This window comes from Miniopterus schreibersii (genome assembly GCF_964146895.1).
Source record: "Miniopterus schreibersii genome assembly, chromosome: 10".
NCBI classification, from domain to species: Eukaryota; Metazoa; Chordata; class Mammalia; order Chiroptera; family Miniopteridae; genus Miniopterus; species Miniopterus schreibersii.
This window is the reverse complement of record NC_138110.1, coordinates 51520780-51541076: the sequence shown is the minus strand read 5'-3', so window position 1 is coordinate 51541076 and position 20297 is coordinate 51520780. Positions and strand designations below refer to the sequence as shown.

The window sequence follows — 20297 nt, the reverse complement described above, 5'->3', positions numbered from 1 at the left end:
CCCAAACACCCAAAGGGGCCAGATCTCCAGTTTTCCAGAAGCTGGAATCCAGACCTTGTTCGTGAGAATCTATTAATTTTTATAGTAATTTGTGTTTTACTAAATGATTCTAGAGACAAAAGCATGTTCATGGGACAAATGAAGGCCAAAATTAGGACCCAGCTACTGCTCATCTAGAATGAATTAAAAACTTCATAAAGCCTAGTTTGAGACCTATTTTAGCCCCGTGGACTTGCTTCCTTCTGAGGTGGCAGGAAATCCATGTGGAAAGCAACCTGATGGTCGGAGGCACAGAGCCTCAGGCAATGGAAAGCACTTGGACAACTGGAAAACTAGGGCATTTGAGAGGAATTTTGGAAGGGTGGACATTATGATGCCACAGAGAACGGCAAGCCAAAGGGCATTCTGGCCACCTCGAAACAATGCAAAAGGGTCGTCAGACACATTCAGAACTTAGGCAATCCAAAGTCGCTATAAGAAGGACACAGCAATGTATGGTTTAAACTTGCCTTTTAAAAAATAACAAAATCTTTTTAACAGAAGATTATTGGAGGTGCTTCTTAAACCTGGTCTTTATATATCACCTTTGAAAATTTTGCTAATCTACAGACACACTACCTTGTCATGTTATTTATGATTTTTATTTACATACATTCTTTAAAATGGAGACTTCTAAACTAAGCACATAAAGCTATTATTTGCCATAAGTAAAAGTTAGCTGTAAAAATATTTTAAAATAGTATTAATTCTAAGGGACAGTGTCTCCTACTGGCGTCTCCTGTTCTGAGACCTGCTTGCTCTGTGTTAGAGATTACAGGACTAGATTAGTTCCACATCAAGACTTTTTCCTTCCCACTGGAACAGGGAATCATTATTTAAAGCCCTGAGTCCAGGATTCCCTAAAAAACAGGCTTTCTCCACTTCAGTCTCATTCACATATTGGGCCAGATCATCCTCTGTTGTGGGCAACACCCACTGCCAGCATCCCCGACCTCTACCTTCCAGATGCAGGTAGCAGCCCCTCCATTAAAAGCCACCACAAATGTCTGCCAGTCACTGCCAATATCTTGGGGGCTGGGACATAAAAATTGCCCCACCGTTGAGAACCACTATATCTCACATGAAACTACAATCATCTGGGCTGACATTACACGCCTACACTTTGGCAAGTGCAAAGAATCCAGAGGTTCCAAACACCTGTACCTTGAGCCTCTGCTATGTGTGCACTCGGGGAGGGGGGGGCCTAAGAGACACAGTGTGTATGAGTGACGAGGGGCTCAGCAAGCCCCCCTGCTGAGTCAGCCTCCTCTGTGGCCCTGTGGTCCCCAGGGCAGCCAAACACCCACCGGCTGCAGCCTGGGCCTGAGACGCCCTGTGTGACGGTACCTGACTGGGTACAGGACTTCATGTGCTCGGGCCAGTGGGCCTGCTGGCAGGGGTAGTCGCAATAGCTGGTGTTCCAGCAGCAGTAGAAAATGGCCTCTTTCTTGCAGTTGGCACACCATTGCTTCTTCTTGGTCTCATCTACCGCCTGCTGCTTTTCCAGCTCCAGCTGCTTCTTCACCTCGGCAATGAGCCGGTCCCGCTCCTGCTCCAGGCTCTGCCGCATCTCTGCCATGGTCAGCTCTGGCAGAGGAGAGAGGACACTGGCATCATCACGCATTCCCAGGACAAGGCATGGGGTTCTTCAGACCAGATGAGATGTGAATCCCAGCTCGGAGATGGCCCAGCTGTGTGACACTCCCCACCCTGAGCCCCAATGTCTCCATCTGTAAAGTGGGCGCTCGTCACACTGACATGACAGAGTTGCCTCATCATATATGACAATAACAGGACATCTCAATAATACAGCGATCAAAACAGCCCCACAGTGATTCTGTGGAAAACCTTCAAATAAACCCTCAAAACAAGTGCCACTAACCTCACTTTGTACTCTGTCATTAGTACCAGCCTTTTCTTCTGTCAAATACTTATACAGCACCTACTAAATGCAGACATTATTCTAAGCACTTTGGAAATATTAACTCATTGAATCCATATACCAATCCTATGAGGTAAGTACTGCTATAATACCCTTTTCACAGATGAGAAAACTGAGGCACACAGCTAATAAGGGCAGAGCTGGGACTAGAACTCAGACATGCTTTCTTTCTAGTGTGGTTAATGTCAATGGAGAAATCTACCAGAAAGGGCACTGTGGTTGACCATTATGCCAACAGGTCAATGATCGAACCGCTCAGTCTACTGAGATTTCTCTAACTTTACTTCAGACGGTAAGTCCACTTGCAGTTCACCTGGGAGAGACCTGTACACTAAAATAAATGGTTCCTCAATTCCTCAGAATCATCTTTCTGAAAGAAAAAAAGGAACCTTCCAAAACAGACAAGTAAGGAAAATTAACCCCTTGTAAAGACAACACTTCTGGCCAGACACCTTTCCATCACTCACAATAGCCCTGTAACTGGGGGCCTGCAAATCATGGCTAGCCCTGGCCGGCCCACATGTATTTTTTTCCAAATGTACAGTCACTATTTAATGATGGAGAGACACTGCATAAAAAGAGATTGTTTCACTTGAATAGAAAAACAAGAAGCAACAGCATGCAAATAAACTTCCTGATGGTAACAAGCTAAAGAATGGAAGGCTCCTCCTCTGGCTGGCTTCATAAGGATTTAAGTTTGCAAGGTGTGATTTCATATATATCCCGTGAGCAGGTGGACACAGCTGGGCACGTCTCCCCAAAAAAGAGAGCCTATAGTTTGTTTCTAGTATTCTGACTCAAGACTTATATTACCATGAGGGTCTGAAAGAAACTTGTTCAACCTATGCCAGGTTGACCTGCTCAGATAATGGTGAACCACAATGCCCTGTCTGATAGATTGCTCCACTACCACTAACTACACTAGAAAAAAACCATTAACAATTATTTACACAGAATGGTAGGTGGAACAGCAGTCAGTCTAATCCAGGGACCAACAGAAGAGCTTTGTCTCCAGCATGGGCTGCACAGGCAATATTCAACTTAGTTAAAATACTTAATATTCAATGGTTAAGGGGGAAAGTCATGGCGTTATGATTTTGAACAACTGCTTTAACATGTCTGTGCCTAAGTTTCACCTGAAAACTGGGACAGGAGACCCCTTTATCATAAGGGTTTCTGTAAGAATTAAACTGTTTAACTCATGAAAAAGTATTTCAAATGGTTCCTGGCACAAAGTTAAGAGTTTAATAAGTTTAATAAGTAGGAGCTATCAGCAACATCATTTTGTTGCTGATGTTGGTATTTTGCAGAAAGGAGGTGCTTTAATACCTGCTTTTATATCTGGTTTCTCCAGGTTGGCCTCTCCAGGAGTATGTAGTCTCCCAAGGAGCAGTATACCCACCCCTAGTGCACATTTGACTCAATTCACATCTGGGCCTGACTCCAGGGATGCAGAGAAGTTCCCACCAGACCTTGCCCACTTCACCAGGCCTTACCCAAGTTGTGTTTCATCTCGGAGAGCTCCTGCTGGTGCAGCCACTGAAGCTTCTCTATCTCAATCCTCAGCCTGCGAATCTGTAACGAAAGAGTGAGACTTAAGCAGCAGGTCTGGGTGCTGCTCACCAACAGAGCCCAGGAGTTCAACCTCTCACTGGCTGTCAGGGTTAACATCACATGGTGAAAGAAGGAGCAGGCGGCCTGGATCTGGGCTGATATCCACACAGCTACAGTCCAGAGAGATAGGCCAGTGCGTTAATCCAAATTCGTAAGAAATTGTTTCAGAGAACTAAATACGAGTAACCCACCTTTGCCAAGAAATAATGACACCAGGAGAAGCCACTTAAAACGAAAATATGGACCATATTTTCCAATAAATAAAACGTAAAAGGTTTGATTAGGACTTCGGTCTACAAAAATGAAACTAAATAAAGATAGCTTTATTTTACTTCTTACCTAACATTTTAGGTGGAGTCATTCACTCAAAACTCCAAAGCTTAATCCCTCAAAACCAAGGGGGATTTGGGGAAAGAGGGATAAGTTTGGGGCCAAAATCATTGAGAGCAGGAAAAAAAATAAATTCAATATGAAGTGATAATGAGGTTTTTTTACAGTGTTTAATAATCACAGTGTTCTCAATTGGGGAGATTTCTGCCCCCCCAACCCATGATGCCATGTTTGGAGACATTTTGGGTTGTCACAATCTTGGGGGGGAGGGAGGGCACTCCTGGCATCTACCGGGGACTGCATAATAACCTCTCAAAATCTGAAAAATTCTGGGGTACATCTTCAAGGGCCCAAGATTTCAAGTGAAACTTTATGGACCCATACTTTCAACTACATGTCTATTCTTAAAATGAACAAACAAGAGGCTTCCAGTCAAGATGGCAGCATAGGTAAACTCCAGAAAAAGAAGTAAACAAAATGGATAGAAGCAACCTACTAGGTGCAGAGTTTAAAATACTGGTTATAAGGATGCTCAAAGAACTTAGTGAGAGCCTGAATAGCATAAAAAAGCACCAGTCAGAAATGAAGGGTACACAAACTGAAATGAAAAATAATTTACAGGGAAGCAACAGCACAATAGAGGACACTGAGAATCACCATCAGTGATTTGGAACATGAGGAAGCAAAAAACATGCAACCAGAAGAGCAAAAGCAAAAAAGAATCCAGAAATATGAAGATAGTGTAAGGAGCCTTTGAGACAACTTCAAGCATACCAACATTTGCATCATGGGGATGCTGGTAGGAGAAGAAAGAGCAAGAAATCAAAAACCTATGTAAAAAAATAATGATGGTGAAGGAAACAGACATACAAGTCCAAGAAGTGCAGAGGGTCCTAAACAAGATAAACCGAAAGAGGCCCACACCAACATACATCATAATAAAAGGCAAAAGGTTAAAGACAAAGAGAATCTTAAAAGCAGCAAGAAAAAAGCAGTTAGTTAACTACAAGGGAGCACCCATTCAGCTGTCAGGGGGTTTCTCAACAGAAACTTTGAGGCCAGAAGGGAGTGGCAAAAAATATTCAAAGTGATGAAAAACATGGAACTACATCCAAGATCACTCTACCCAGCAAAGCTATCATTTAGAATCGAAGGACAGATAAAGAGTTTCCCAGACCAAAAAAAGGTAAAGGAGTTCATCCGCCAAACCAGTATTACATGAAATGTTAAAGGGTCTTCTTTCAGAAGAAAAAGAAGGGGAAAAAAAGATTAAAAGTATGAACAATAAAATGGCAATAAATATATATCTATCAAATGAATCTAAAACACAAGATAAATGAACAAGCAAAACAGAAACAGACTCATTGATTACAGAGAACATTTTGATGGTTGCCTGGTATCCTTTTTGCATCTGGCTCGCTGTGAATAAGCCTAAGAGAGAAGTTCAGGGAGGCCTATAATAAGTGATCACTTCATAAGTGGACCTTTTAGCATTTCACCACTCAATTCCCTAGGCCGTCATACATAAATTATGGAGGCTCAGTACACAAATTCTTAGAAAACAAGTATCTCTTGTATAAAAATGTCCCATCTTACAAAGACCAAGGAGCCAATTTTACATGGAGCACAAAGATCTGGTTTCTAGTTTCACCAGCGGATTAACTCAGGCTCTGGTTTGGGTTGTTTTATGAGAAATGAACTGATCACACACAGCGGCGTGTGTCCCCACAGCATCAGCCTTCTGGCTCAATGAAGAAATACCCTCCTCAACAACCCCAATCAGCTGAGCAAGTCTGATGACTGGGGCCAGGACCCTGGAGGGATTTCCAGAGAAGCATTTTCATGGCACCATCCTAGAGCAGCCCACAAAACACTCATAGCAAAAAGCAAGTTCACATGTCATCTCTAACCTCAGCTATTGTGCTTCCAGTAGTGTTTTTAGAAAGGTCGTTATATATTTCTGTCATCGTTCCTTTTATTGCATCCATCATCTGAAAGATAAAAAGAGAAACAATTCAGGTGATCACTTCCCCGAGGCTTTTCTGGATGACACACCTCTAAACTCTACCTGTATAAAGCAGAGGGTCTCGCCTGGGGGCTTATGACCAGGGAGGAAGGGGGGAAGAGGGTGCCGCTGGCATTTAGTAGGTAGAATCCAGAGATGTCCTAAACATCTATATGCACAGAACAGCCCCTACAATAGAATTACCCAGTCCAAAATGTCACTAGTGCTGAGGGTGAGAAACCCTGATATAAACCAGGGAAGGATCACCCACAGTTCACTGTCTCATATTCTGGGACAAGTTCACAACCATAAAGCTAGTTTCTATAGCCACAGGCTAAGCTGGAGAGGCCGAACATGGCCTCCAGCCGTTTGGAGTGGTTTAGCACACTGGGTTCAAGAGAGGGATTATTTTGTTTTGTTGCAGTAGTTTTATAATTCTTTCCTCTAAAAAAAAAAAAAAACCACACACACAACCGTTTTATTGAGGTATTAATGCTATCTCCTACAATTCACCCATTTATGGTGTACAATTCAATGGCTCTTAGCATATTCAGAGTCCTACACCCATCACCACAATCAATTTCTGAACCTTTTCGTACCCTAATAAGAAAATACACTCCCCTCTTAGCCTTCACAACCCCCCAAGATCCCCATCACCGACAACCACTAATCTGCTTCCTATCTGTACGAATCAGCTTAATCCAGAGAGTTCATATCCATGGAATCATTCAATATGTGGTCCTCTGGGACTGGCTTCTTGGGCTGAGCACACTATTCTCAAGGTTTATCTGTTCTCGAGGGTGTATCAGTACTTCACTACTTTTTATGGACCAATAATATAGTCCACTATGTGGATATAGCTGGTTTGTTATTTTAATGCCTTTGATTAGCGCATTGCCTTTCCAGTTTGTTTAACTATCTGACCCATGAAGGCATCATGGGTCAGAGTTTGTGACATCAGCTCAGGTCCACACAGCAGGTACTCAAATAGCTGATGACGAAGAGTGTTTGCAGGATGAATTTCTCTCCTACCTCCTACTTGCTGGCTGACGCCTCCAGCATCCCAGGAGAAAGAGAGGACAGAAGAACAAACTAGGCCTAGGCCTGGGGCCTGGCCTGGCTGCTGCCGAGTCTTCTCTCTGTTTTGCAGGGGAGACTCGGCAGGACAAAGAGCCCCCTCATATCTGATGCCCGAGATCTGTCCTCACTACTACCTCTTACCACCCACACTCTCTGGGCCTCAGTTTCCCCATGTAGAATACAAGGATAACAACAGTGCCCCCTTGTAGAGTGTGCACGAGGATTAAATGAGAAAACCACATGCAGACTATGCGTCAGACCCTGCCACACAGAGTAGGTGTTCGTAAAGAAATAGATGCTCATCTGGTTTTTACAGAAAATAAACTCACATGAGCATGTAACTGTGAAACTTCTGCCAAACCCCAAAACAGTAACCCCAACCTCACCCCAAAATGGGGGGCTCCCCACTTGTTACAGGCCATACTGGGACACTGCCAGCAAAAACACTAGTATCTGCAGCCTTGCGGTCAGTCATTCTGCATGGCCTCCTTACCCCAATGCACCGTCCACGTCGACTTAAAATATGAAATTGAAACAGCTTTACGTGAAAACTTTAGAAAATAGATGAAATTCAATCCGTTCCTAACGCCACAGTTACATTCCATTCTAAAGAAATCATGAATTTGTGGACTGACTTTCACTCTTACTTCCAAATATAGCCAAGAACTCAATGTTAATCAAGAGCACTCTTCTGCCAAAACACACAAATCTGGGTCTTCAACTCGGGGTCACCCTGGAGACAGGAAAGTTCATCGGCTCCAAAAATATGTCACTGTGTTCATTTGCTTAACAGCAAAAAAATGGCTATCAAAAAGTTCATTCCTCAATTTTGCTATTAGAATAGAGGAGGAGGCAGAAGGTAACAATAAAAATGGCTGTGGGGGCCCTGGCTGGTGTGGCACAGTTGGTAGAGTGTCATCCCGTGCTCCAAAAGATTGCCGGTTCGATTACTGGTCAGGGCACATGCCCAGGTTGTGGGCTCCATCTCCAGTAGAGGGCAGGCAGGAGGCAGCTGATGGTCTCATCAGTGTTTCCCTCTCTCCCTCTCCCTCTTTCTCACTCTCTAAAATCATTAAAAACTTTTTTTTTTAAATGTCTTTATTGATTTCAGAGAGAGGGAGAAAGAGAGAGAGAAACATCAATGATGAGAGTGTCATTGATCGGCTGCCTCCTGCACGCCCCCTATCGGGGATGGAGCCCGCAACCCGGGCATGTGCCCTGACTGGGAATCAAATTGCCAGCTCCTGGATCATAGGTCAACACTCAACTGCTGAGCCATGCTGGCCAGGTAAAACATTTACTTTTTTTTAATAGCTGCAAGAGCTGTGAATATCAACTTGATGAGAACCACTTGCCAAATCCAGGATTTAAGTTTTCTCATTTGCAAATAGCTTAAACCAAATCAATGGAAGGTGATACAAGGGTCAATTACAAACAGAAAAGAGATCATTTAAGCAATTCCAGGCATCTTCTTAAATCAATAATGAAAAAATTACTCCCCTTTCAATTCTCCTGAAATTCTACAGGTCCGGTTAGGAAGAAAGTCTCAGATTGGTGCCATTATGTGTCTTTAACACTTTGGTGACAATCTCTCCTTTAATCAAAAGGAATGGATGAGGAGCAGTATCTGGTGAGGTTAAACTTTAATATTTAATTTAAATAAAAATATTAAGTCAATAATAGTTCAGGGGGTAAACGGGTAAGACAAAAATCTTGAGACAGGCCAAAAATAATTTGTATTTTAATCTTCCTATTGTGAAGCTTGGGGACTCTATAACAATCCGTGCGTTTTAGTCAAAAGGGGGACAGGCATACTAAAGAAGAGACAAAGTCATCCCAAGCCTAGGTTCTGATTATCTCTTGAGCCACACTGCATCTTAAGCAGGATTGCTTTTAAAAAGCCGTCTGTAAGAACAGTTTGTGGACACCAGACATCTGTGATCAGCAGGCTGCAAGAGAATTCACGAACCAGCTCAAAGCCACTGTCTAGATCCTGGCTGCTACCATTCAAATCCCAGCCCTATCATTCACTAACCGTGTGACCCTAGACAAGTTGCATAACCTTGCTGGGCCTCAGTTTTCTTTTCTATAAAATGGGGGTGGTAACAGTACCTACACCTCATCAATCTGTCATTAAGACTGAGTGAGCAACATACATAAAGCACTTAGCGCAGTGTGTGGCCCAGAGTAAAAGCCACGCGAACATAAGCTACTGCTGGTATCATCTTAGCTATTATAACAGACTCTAAAATGGTCCGCCCGGTGACCTGCTTCTAACCAACGGAACATGGCGATGGTTGTGCGTGTCACGTCTGTGATGGTGCTAGGTAAGACGGTCGCTCCCATCTTGTTAGCAGGCTCTCTCACTGGCTTTGGTGAAACAAGCTGCCATTTTGGGAAGGACCATATGGCAGGGAATGAGGGTGGCCTCCAGGCAACAGCCAGCTGGGAACTGAAGCGGAGGAAGGGGATCCCTTCCCTGTCAAATCTTCAGGGTGAAAGCCCAACCCTAGGAGACACCGTGACTGCACTCAGCCAGAGGGCCTGAAGCAGAGGATCCAGCTGAGTCTGACTCACAGAAACCTGAGCTAAGAAGCCGGTGTTAAGTTCCTACATTTTTAATAATTTGTTCCACAGCAACAGGTAATTAATACACCTCAGCAGAAGCAATTTTTTCAAATGACCAACAAAAACTCACTGGTAAAAAATTAAATTATGTATATATGTCTCACACCACCAGAACTAAAAAAGATTCTACATTTAACACAATATAATAGCAACTCTTTACCATAAATTGGACTAAAAATTCGAAAAACAACTGTTCTTAACTATTTTCACCCACTCTCTCTAAAAACTTAAGCACTTACTCATTAGTAACTAATTCATTTACTTACTGTTAAAGAGTAAATTATTATTATTACCTACTTAGTAATTTACTAAATACGTAGATCAATACTCATTAGCTACTATTAATAGTTACTGATAGTAATACGCCCATGATAAGAAGTTAGGGAAAACATGCATTCATTTAACAGCTCTGCATCAACCACCTACTGTGTGCCAGGCTGTTCCAAACTATATCCTGTCCTGCGGAGCTAACATTCTGATGCACCACCGAGAGGTCTATTAAAATGTACCTGTGCATCACTCCAAAGCACACTGGTATGTCACCAAGACCTCCATGTTTTACTTGCCCGATTCAACAAGAGCATAAAAGCATGTGGCAAATCAAGGGAGAAAAGAAAGAACCATGCTGAGAGAACACCCACAAATGAATACACAGTGGGACTCTTGCCCACCAAGCCACTCAACAAAGACTATGACCCAGAGGATAGGCCAGTTGGGGGACAGAGGCCATGCCTCCCCAGTCCATCATGGTTCCTGGAAAAACCTAGGTGGGGGCATAATACCTTGTAAGTCTCACGTTTAAGTCTCTGTCACTTTGGTTCCACGTGGCTTCTAAATGCAACACAAACCCCTCGGTCTATTGTTAACTGAAAGATCAGAAATTTGTTCCAGCATTTAAGGAAAACCTGTCTTTAATGAGTGACTCAGTTTTGAAGGGTAATTTTGATTCTATGCCATCCACCTTCCTGGTTAGGTACAGAGTTTAGAATCTAAGCCCCCTCAGAATAAGATTCAGTTTATTGTACATTTCTCTGCTTAGATCCAACTTCAGACCCAAATGGAAGAATTCAGTCTTGGAGCTCCTCAGTAAAAACAGGGTCTTCCCTCCTAAACAGCCCCTAAAACCTGTGAGGACATGACCCTAACAGTTCCCATCAGAAAGCTGGTCTTCTGACATCCCACCAGGTGCCCGCTGGCACTCACTTTGCTAGTGTACTTGGCGATGTCCGCGGCGACATCAGCTGAGGCTGTGGCGATAGGAAGGTCTGCGTTGACTGAAGACGCAAGGGTGCTTGTGGCCCCCGAGCTGGTGACCAGGGGTGACGACTGAGTGCTAGTCACCAGGGTGATGGTGGAGGTGGACGGGCTCTGCGTGATCTCTTTCTGCTGGACAGCTAGGGAAACAAAGGGTCCTGGTCACCACACTGCTGCAGGAAGGGCCCGTCCCAACACGCAGCTGTGGTGAGGGAGTGAAACCCCATAAACACCCTGCGAGCTTTTCTACTTTCAAGTGATAGGTATTCTCTCCTTAACCAAACTCTAGCCACGCTCCTCTGAGCCTTTTCTTGACTAATCCTCAAACGTGGCCTATAAAGGCCTGAACAAACACTAACATAGCTTCTAACAGCTCAAGGCATCATCCCTAGGATGACCCCAGCCCCCTTTAAAGTGCCTGCCTGAGAGAACTCGAGGCCACCCAAATAACTGACTGTTCAAGCCAAAACCTAAAGATAAGGCACCTGTCTCCCAACCTCTGTGGGAAGGTAGGGGCCTAACTTCGATAGGTATCAGTCAGCAAACCCAGATGGGTTTTACAGGGAACAACCCCAACCTCCCATTTTTTGTAAAATTTCACTTCCTTGACTCTATTGAGTCCCCACTCACCCCCCTTGCTTCATCTTCTGTTGAAAATGCCCAGTCACCTCTTTACAAATAAAAGTTGATTTCAGTTCACAATTGACTTCTTTCCCTATTGCAACAGTATATTACTGATTAAATTATATCCTTACCACTTTAACTAGTGTCCAGCTTTGCTAATATTTAACACAAGACAACGTGAAAATTGAGAACCATACCACTGGAACCTCTTCCTGCCTAAATTCCCCTATGGAGGCTCATAATGCTAATGGGGTATGAAGATAGAAGCCTGAGACTGGTCGTTCCTATCTCAGAGCCCGAGGTTCGGTTCTGCCCCCCCAATTCTTTAAATAGTGAGATCAATCTAGCTGTACCACAACTTTGCCTCCCCAATCTTTGAAGGGTTTCAATGGGGGGCCCAATGCAAGATTGGGCTGCCTTTCAACCTCCTGTCCTAATGCTACTCTTACGAGATCTAACAGCACTGGCCTGTATGGCTCAGTTGGCTGGAGCATCATTCCATACACCAGAGGTGGCAGGTTCAATTCCCAGTTAGGGCACATACCCAGGCTGGAAATTCAATCCCTGATCAGGGTGCGTGCAGGAGGCAACTGATTGACGTTTCTCTCACATCAATGTCTCTCCCTTCCTCTCTCTAAGATCAATTTTTTTTAAAAAAAGAGAGAAGCTTAAAAACAAAAAAGAGTACTACTCACTAGGATGCACTCACTACATGAGAGTTTCAATCATGGAGCCCAATCTTCAAGGGTCTAGATGCAGGTTCCCCATGGAATAAGGTCTATGCCAGTGCTCACAAAAGCTGGGCAAACAGGTACCCATACAATGAGTGGTTCGCCCCTTCGTCAGCTCCAGGTGGAGACCCCTGCACAGCTGGAGATTTTGAATCTGCACCTTCAGCAACTGGTTCCTGAGTCTGGCTCTTCTTGTGGATGTGGCTAGTTCTAGTCATTAAGGTAGCCTTTGCTACCAACTTCTCACTGTGCTCTTTCCAAAATAACACCAAGAGGTTCTCGGGTGTGCACAGGAAACTTACGCAAAGGTATGCGTTGCAGCACTGCTTACAACAGGGTAAAACTGAAAGCAACCTAAATGCCCATCCGTAGGGGATGCTTTAAATAAACTATGGAATACTACGCAGCAGTCTATAAGAATAAGGCAGAGCTGTATGTGCTGAATGGACGGACCTCCAAAACATGCTGATGGGTGAAAAAAAATGGTACCATTTTTATGTTTGAAAAAAGGAAAAAAGGAAAAAAAAGTATTTTTATGAAGAGTCATATATATGTATAAATATATATGCATACATGCATAAAAAGGGTTCTACGGTTCACAGTGGCCGCTGAGAAAGGGAGAAGCATAAAATGAAAGGTCAATTGGGACAATAGACTTTTGTGTAAATTATCTTGCCCCCTTTCTAAGGAGAATATACACATGTATTGTTTGCAAAATGAAAAAAAAATTAAAGTAAAAAATCGAGTTGCGAAACAACTTTTAAAAATAATGCCAAGTGGAATGCATATGGCCTTCGGGATACAGAGGCCAGGAAACAAAAGAGAACTGAAAAAAATAAAACAATGGTTTTTGGGTTGTTTCTCCTGTCAATGTGGCAAAAAGGGACCGGGTGCCACGGAGAGCAGAAGGGGAGCTCGGTACCTTTCACAGCCTGTCTGGTCTGATATCTCGTCCCCTGGGAAGACTGAGGCTGCTGCTGCTGGTTTTGCTGCTGCTGCTGCTGCTGCTGGCGCTGCATCTTCTGCATGTGCCACTTTTGGGAGGACGTTTGAAACTTACTTGATGAGTTCCACACGACCCGCTGCACGGCCGGGGCAGTCTCCTTCGGTAAAAGCGGCCTCTGCTTTTTCACCGGGCTTCCCGTGGCGGCGGCGGCCGGGGCCGTGACTGTGGACGTGGTGCTGGTGGTGGCCGTGACACCAGCCGTGGGAGTTTGGGAGGACGAGCGGGTGAGGACCGGCGTTTCGGGGGGAGACTGGCTGCCTGCCAGAGTGGACAGTGGTGGAGCTTTAGCTACAACTAGAGCCAATGCAGGGGAAAAACAAACAAAAAGTGGACTTGAGTCAGGATTGCTGCAGGGTCTGTACGCCAGCGAGTTCTGGGGGAAACAACCTAAGGCCAGGAACGCCCAACAAATTCACACACTCTCACCTTAACTACTGAGCACCTCACTGTGAGACACCAGTCAAGGCCCCGGGGGAAATGGGGGACTGGGACCCAGCCCCTGCCCTCGAGCTGCCCACAGATTTGAGGATGAGGAGGTGGTTACACAGAAATAAACAGATCACCACAAGTGCCTCGTTTTCCAAAGTTAGAACTGGGCAAGCGCTTTGAGAAAGACCCAGCCAAAGTTAATCCAGAGATGAAGAGAAACCCCTTGGCTGGATGCAGCAGGTGCCTGGAAGACCCAGATGGCTGCCCAATGGCCAAAGCACTGAATAACATTAAATCTTTCAGAAACAAAGGTATCCTTCCAACCTCTTCTGAGTCCCTCCAGGACAAAGTCTCAGCATGGTGGAGGCCTGACACCTAACACTAAAGGGACTTCCGCCCAAAGACCAGAACCTTCCCAACACAGTGGTATTTGTCTAGAATTTGGGAGTCTTACTCTTGTTTTGAATGTATTTACTCCTGTCTTGTATTTTGGCTATGGCACACAATACTGGTTTAGCTTATTGTGTGGTGGTCAAATTTAAGTCTAAAAAGGGGTTAATTTTTTTTTTTTAAAGAATAGGTTGCTTCAAATAAAAATATTAAGTCAGTAATTATATAAGCAGGACTTGGGAGTGACAAAAATAGCAAACATGAATGCCTCAGGTTTGAAAAAAGCTGTGTTATGGAGAATGTCTTCTGGGAGGAGCAGGGCTATGGAGGTAAGGGTAGGATTTCAACAGGCTGAGGTGAGAATTTGGAGCAAAACAGCATTAGCCAAGATGTGTTTAGGAATAGGGAGCATTGCACTTCGGAAAGTGAGGGTAGGCAGTGAGGATGGCCAGAAGGCAGGTTAGCATCAGAGGCACTGAGTACTGTAGAAGGGGATGACCATGTGAGGGCTCGTTTGTAAAAGGGGTGTCAGTCGGTTATCACTGCAGAGGTCTCAGCCACCGGTGAGGGAGCCTCCACCCAGGAAGGAGTCCCTGAGGTTCACACCAAAACATGGGTGCAAGTCAGCACCCCGATCTTAGACAATGTGCCTGAACATCAAACTCCTTTTAATGTGGACTCCATCTGTCTTTTTAGATTGACATCACCTGGGAAAGATATGTGCTAGATTATTCTAGGGAAGATTTTCAGTGAGCTGTGGGTTTTGGATCGCCAAGGAAAGTGAGAAGAAAAGATAAGCTGACTTTTCTGACTTCGGGGGCTTTCTTGGTGGTTTTCACATCTAGCTGGCCCTCCTGATCCTCTGGAGAGGAGAGTTCAACCAAGTTCAAGGCCAATAGCATGAGGTGGGGCTGGAAGGGAATTCTTCCTACAGTGAGGAGCCCCAATCCATTCCCAGGATGGCCTACCAGACATTGGATAGAGCCCCCGCCCCTTCCAGGGGCACAGGTGGCTTTAAACCAGCCCCTTCTAAGAGACCACAGAAGTACCTTCAAATGCCTCCCCCTTTTCTACCATGTGACCAAAAAATATACTGTTATTGTTGATTAGCTAGCCTAATTCCCCCCTGGCGCAAAGGGCAACCACGAAAAGGTCGTTTTCTCTCTCCTGATTTATAAAAGCAAACAGAGGGCTCTGTATACGGAATCATCCCTGGCCCACTTTTTCAAATAAAAACCTGGAGTGCAATCCAAAAAGATTTGATTCAAAGTGCTTTTTAGGGGTTATAATTTAGAACTAAAATATTTTAATTTCTAGGGGATTCTGATGGTTTGTGGAGAAAAAGAAAAAAGGCTTATGGAAAATTCCATTTGTCCTAGAAATTCAGAGTGTCTGATCAATCACCTATAGCCCAACAAAGGATGAAGCTCTTAAAGGCCAGTACACCAGAAGCTGCCCCATCAAATTAATTTACTTATTCCAGAGTTCAGTCACTGTTGTGCGTAAAGGAGGACCTTTTAAGAGAAGGGTAGAAATTACTGATGTTACAGGTAAGCATAGCAAAGGTCTCCAAGAGAGCTCCCTTTGCCTCTGTTCTGAGACCACTAGCTATAAAAGCTGTTTTACTATCTGTGGATTCATATTCTACACATAAGCTACATTCCTAGCTAAAGGTAAGTTGGAGGTCACCACAGCACATTCCAAAATGCCCTTCACTGTAATAAGTTTATAAGTAAAAGCCCATCATTGAAAAGATGTTCTCTCTACTGCAGAGTCTAACATGAAGCCAATTCTTCAAGACCCAAACCATCATCAGGGAGCTCTGAATTTAAGACTAGTCAGTTTTGCCCCAACCTCTAGGAATCTGCTCTAGGAATCTGCTCTAACTGAATAATGTTTTAGAATCACCTTCAGCTTAATCCACCACACACTTGGGGTCTCCTGGAAAAACTTCCCTCAGATATGAGTGCAAGGAAGAGCTCTACTTCATTTAATCAACTGAATGGGTTTTTTGGGTTTTTTGGGAAAATATGACATCTTTTATCAGACTATGTTTCTCTTTTTCCTTTGACTGGTGGGAAGCTCACAGCCAAAAATGGAAGCCCAGCTTCGCTAAGTCTAGAGGCTGAAACAGTATGTATTTCTGTATATAAACTTTCCCCAAACCTCTCACTACTCTCCCGCCATCGTTTATTGTGATTTCATTTGCATTTTGTTTCATGATTGTGTATTCTTATCAATCTGTCACAAGTCCTTTCTGGAAAAGGAAGGAATATAAAACCAATCAAAAAATTTGTTCCAGACAAAAAGGGACAGTATAAATATATCATTCATAGAAGCACTGACATCTGTACCCAAATAGTCCCACAAATAGAACAAATGCTACTCCTATTGTTCCTTGAAACATTAGAGGAGGTCCCTCAAACTCCATTCCACGACATGATCAAATTTTTCAGAGGCCATCCATAAATCTAAGAGATGACTCTGGGATGGTGTGGGGTGGTCTATCCTTCCTGTCCCACTCAGTTTGCTCTCCCTCCCTCCATCGCAACATCCAGAGACATTTCCATCTCTTTTGATGACCTGCAGGATGGAGGTTCCAGAGCAGCTCAGGTTGATATAACCACAGAGGAAAGATTCTCAAGGCCCATCCCTAACTTGCCTTTCAAGCAGCCAGACTAAAAGGGTCATAGAATCACACCTTCTCGAGGGTTTGGTTCAGAAATTAGCTCCTATCATAGTCAAAACTGAAATCTGCCTATCCCTTAAGTTACTCACAAAGTAGATAAGATTTTATGGCTACAACCTATAGTTTGTCCTTAGGCAATGTTTCTCCTGGGCCCTCAATTCTTCGCAATCTTTCTTGGGCGTGTTGGATTCCCCTCACTACCCTACCAAATCAACTGAAAAATGTGCTGACTGCTTTGTCAATGGGAAGGATACCCTTCAAATCATTCACACGTTCCGTCTGGGGGTTTTGCCAACATGGCTGGGCTACGGCAGGCTTGAGGGCAGCTACTCTGGTCCAGTCTGTAAGACCAGAAATACGAGCACTGCTGAGACTCAGACAGCAATTCTCAACCACGAGGGGGAGATTTTGCCTTCAAGGAGACATCTGGCAATGTTAAGACACTTTTTAACTGCCACAACTGGGCGGGTGCTACTGGCATCCAGTGGGGAGAGGCCAGGGTTGCCACTCAACATCCCTCAACGCACAGGACAGAGAATTACCAAGCACAAAATGTCAGCAGTGCCAGTGTTGACAAACCCTGGCATCAGGTGGATTAAATGCAAATATGGTGGACTACCAACTCAGGAGGGCACCACACAATGCCCCTCGGATTTCTAGTGCCAAGAAGCGCTCACCATTCTAGTACCACCTACCACAATGGTGTCATATTCTAGCAAGAAAACGCACCTTGAGATGCATGAGCAGCATGAGGGGAAGGGAAGCTAAACTTATCAAGATCTTCAAACTGAACACTTTTAACAATTTCAGCCTTGTCAAATGTCTAAGTTTTGACGACCACTTTATGAAGATGACTAAACGTATCAGGCAAGAAGCTGCTTAGGCTAAAAATGACTTGACTACCACTTTCTAAGAGAATTACTTTTCTGTGCTCAAAATCAACCACGCTGAGGACTGCAGGTGAGAAGTGGGCAGGCCCGGTTTAAGTCCTGGTCCTATCGGATAACCAGCTAGGTGACCTTGAGCCAGAGTTCTGCTCTGCCTCCTCCGGTGATATTAGAGGGTCACATAGCGTTTGATCATACATATGAATGGTGGCATTCGAAACCAAATCAAGAAACTGGAAACTGGTACAGTCACTTACCATCCTGTTTGGGAGATGGCTCTTTGGGTTCCTTCTTATTTTTCCGACCCTCCCGCCCAGAATGGTCTTCTCCTAAATCTATGACAAGTTCGCTCTCTGAATCAGAGTCCAGGCCCAAATGGACTGTTGGGGAATCCGTCTCATCTTTCCCCTTTAGTTTATCCTTTGTGGGATGAGGCGAGGGTTTGGCTTTCTCTGAAAAGTCCTTCTCAGGCTGGGGACTTGCCTTTTCCTTGACTGAGCCTGGCTCTGCTTTCTCGCTGGGTGGTGACGTGCTTTTCAGCTCCTCTTTAATCTCCACCGGGTTGGCCAGCTTGGGCTTTTTTTTGACAGCAGACAGCTCTTTGTCCAGCTGACTGCCCTCTTTGTCTTCTACATCTTCGGGCTCGTTCTTGGACTTCTGCTCATCCTCACTGATATACTCACTATCGCTACTGTCTGACTTCTCGGAATCCTCTGAATCGCTGTGCTCTACGGCCGTATAAACATCTTCCGAGATTTCATTTATGCCTAAATTCAAAAAGAAAACCCAGCATGTGGCATAGTCACAAAATAATGAGCAGGACCAAAGAAGCAAACATTTCCCACACCAAGTGCTGGAAATAAAAAAATATATATTTCAAATTGCATCACACTGGCCTGGTGCAGTTAGCAGTGAACTAAAGTTGCCACAGAGGTCTGCTGACAAATGGAACGTATGTTTGGAGAGAGTTCCAAAGGCAACATGGGACCAAACAACATTAATTTTGAATTTATCTGGAGCTAAATCTCTGCAATATTGATAAAAATTGGGATATAGAAAATGGGAGGGGTAGAAGAAAACAACAGAGATAAACTTAAAATGGATCCATTTTACAGAGTAGAAAATAGAGGCCCAGAGCAATCACTTGTCCTAGGATACAAAGAAAACCAAGACAGAGGCAAGGCCAAAACCCTGGATCCTGACTCTTCGAGTGCTGTTCTCACACATCCCCAAAGCATTAAAGCCTTCATCCTTTGTGTCCAGGGCCAAAGAAACAAGCCAACGCCTTAAAGCAGAGGTTACAAACTCAGCCCCTGAGCCACATCTGACCAGCCAACACATTTTATTTGGGAAGCAATGGTTGGGCCCATAGGGTATAGCTTCTTGTTTGCTCTTCTTTTTTAACTTGGAACCTGTTGCCCAATTCACAAATCAGGAAATTTCACATAGAAATCAAGATGGCAGGCTTCTGCTGAGAGAGCAGACCTGGCCACTCTGGTCAAGAGGCCTGCAATGTAAGGGCTGGCTGGGGCAGAGAAGCCACCAGCCCCTTTAGGTGGGGAAGCACCGTTTCCAGGTGGCCCAGCTGGCCGCATCCCTCTCGCTCTCCACACTGTTGCAGAGGGGATGGCCGTGTGTTTGTATTGTTCGGCCACTTATAATGGAGCCAAGAGGAAAAACACATTATTTCCATGTCTCTATCAAAAGGGAAACAGGCAAAGTGACAGGTGTTTCACACACACACACACACACACACACAAATGATAATGGCAGAAGCATATTTCTAACAGTAGTTCAGTTTCACCCATTTATGCCTCCTGCTACCAGTAATGAGTTACCAGGCAGCAGGTGAATAATACTATATCCTAAAATCCTGAAAAGAGGAAATCCCAATCAATCTTTGAGTTATCTTCATTCTACAGCAATGACACCACGAGTGGGCTCACTGACCTGACCCAGACACACTGAAGGTAAACTCGCAGAAGGACAGAGCCATGAACAGCCCAGGGCACTAGAATCATTGGTGAATTACATCTGCCTCTACCAAGGCTCAATAAAAAACAGGAAAAGTAAAAATACGAAAACCCAGATCTGGTATAATTTCTGGATCCTGGATCTTATGCTACTGTAGCTAATGGTTAGACATAAGGGGGACCAGCATGACTGCATGATCACACATGTGACAGAAAACGCATGGGTACTGGAGCCCGAAGGATAGGAATCCAAATCCTGCTCCACTGCTCTGATTAGCTATGTAACCCTGAACGAGTGAGGGACGTACCTCTCTGAGCCTGTTTCTTCATCTGCAAAAAGGAATTGATAATAGTATCAACCTCCCAGGACAATCTCTGCACGGTGCTTACTTAGCACCGTGCAGGGTGCACAGGAAGCACTCAGTAAATGGAAATATTAAAATTCTTATTAACAACAATAAAAAAATCAAGAAGTTAGACCAACTGTGTGGAAGGACCCAAAAGAGACATTTAAATGGACTGCAAGACTTCATCCTTGCCAGTCAGTGTCCTAACCAAACAGGCAACCGAACAAGGAATGTTCTCTGACAGCCCAGATGACTCTGAACTACAGCTGCTTTCTCACCCAAAGGTCCAAAGCACCCACTAACACACAAACTTCTCCAGAAATCGGCTC

General features: G+C 44.3%; 1 protein-coding gene across 33 annotated transcripts in view; it reads right to left on the bottom strand.

Annotated features, from left to right (window-relative positions):
* Positions 1-20297, bottom strand: part of ZMYND8 (zinc finger MYND-type containing 8) — a 109817-nt gene that overhangs the window by 8514 nt on the left and 81006 nt on the right. For 17 of the 33 annotated variants that reach the window (XM_081150112.1, XM_081150106.1, XM_081150125.1 and 14 more), the window contains 6 exons: positions 17906-18415; positions 13170-13547; positions 10842-11032; positions 5836-5916; positions 3478-3556; positions 1387-1626 (listed from right to left, as the gene is read on the bottom strand). In XM_081150112.1, coding sequence (XP_081006238.1) covers positions 1387-1626; positions 3478-3556; positions 5836-5916; positions 10842-11032; positions 13170-13547; positions 17906-18415 — 1479 coding nt within the window. The remainder of the gene's footprint in view (positions 1-1386; positions 1627-3477; positions 3557-5835; positions 5917-10841; positions 11033-13169; positions 13548-17905; positions 18416-20297) is intronic. The other 16 variants (XM_081150118.1, XM_081150121.1, XM_081150114.1 and 13 more) reach the window with 1 other exon arrangement.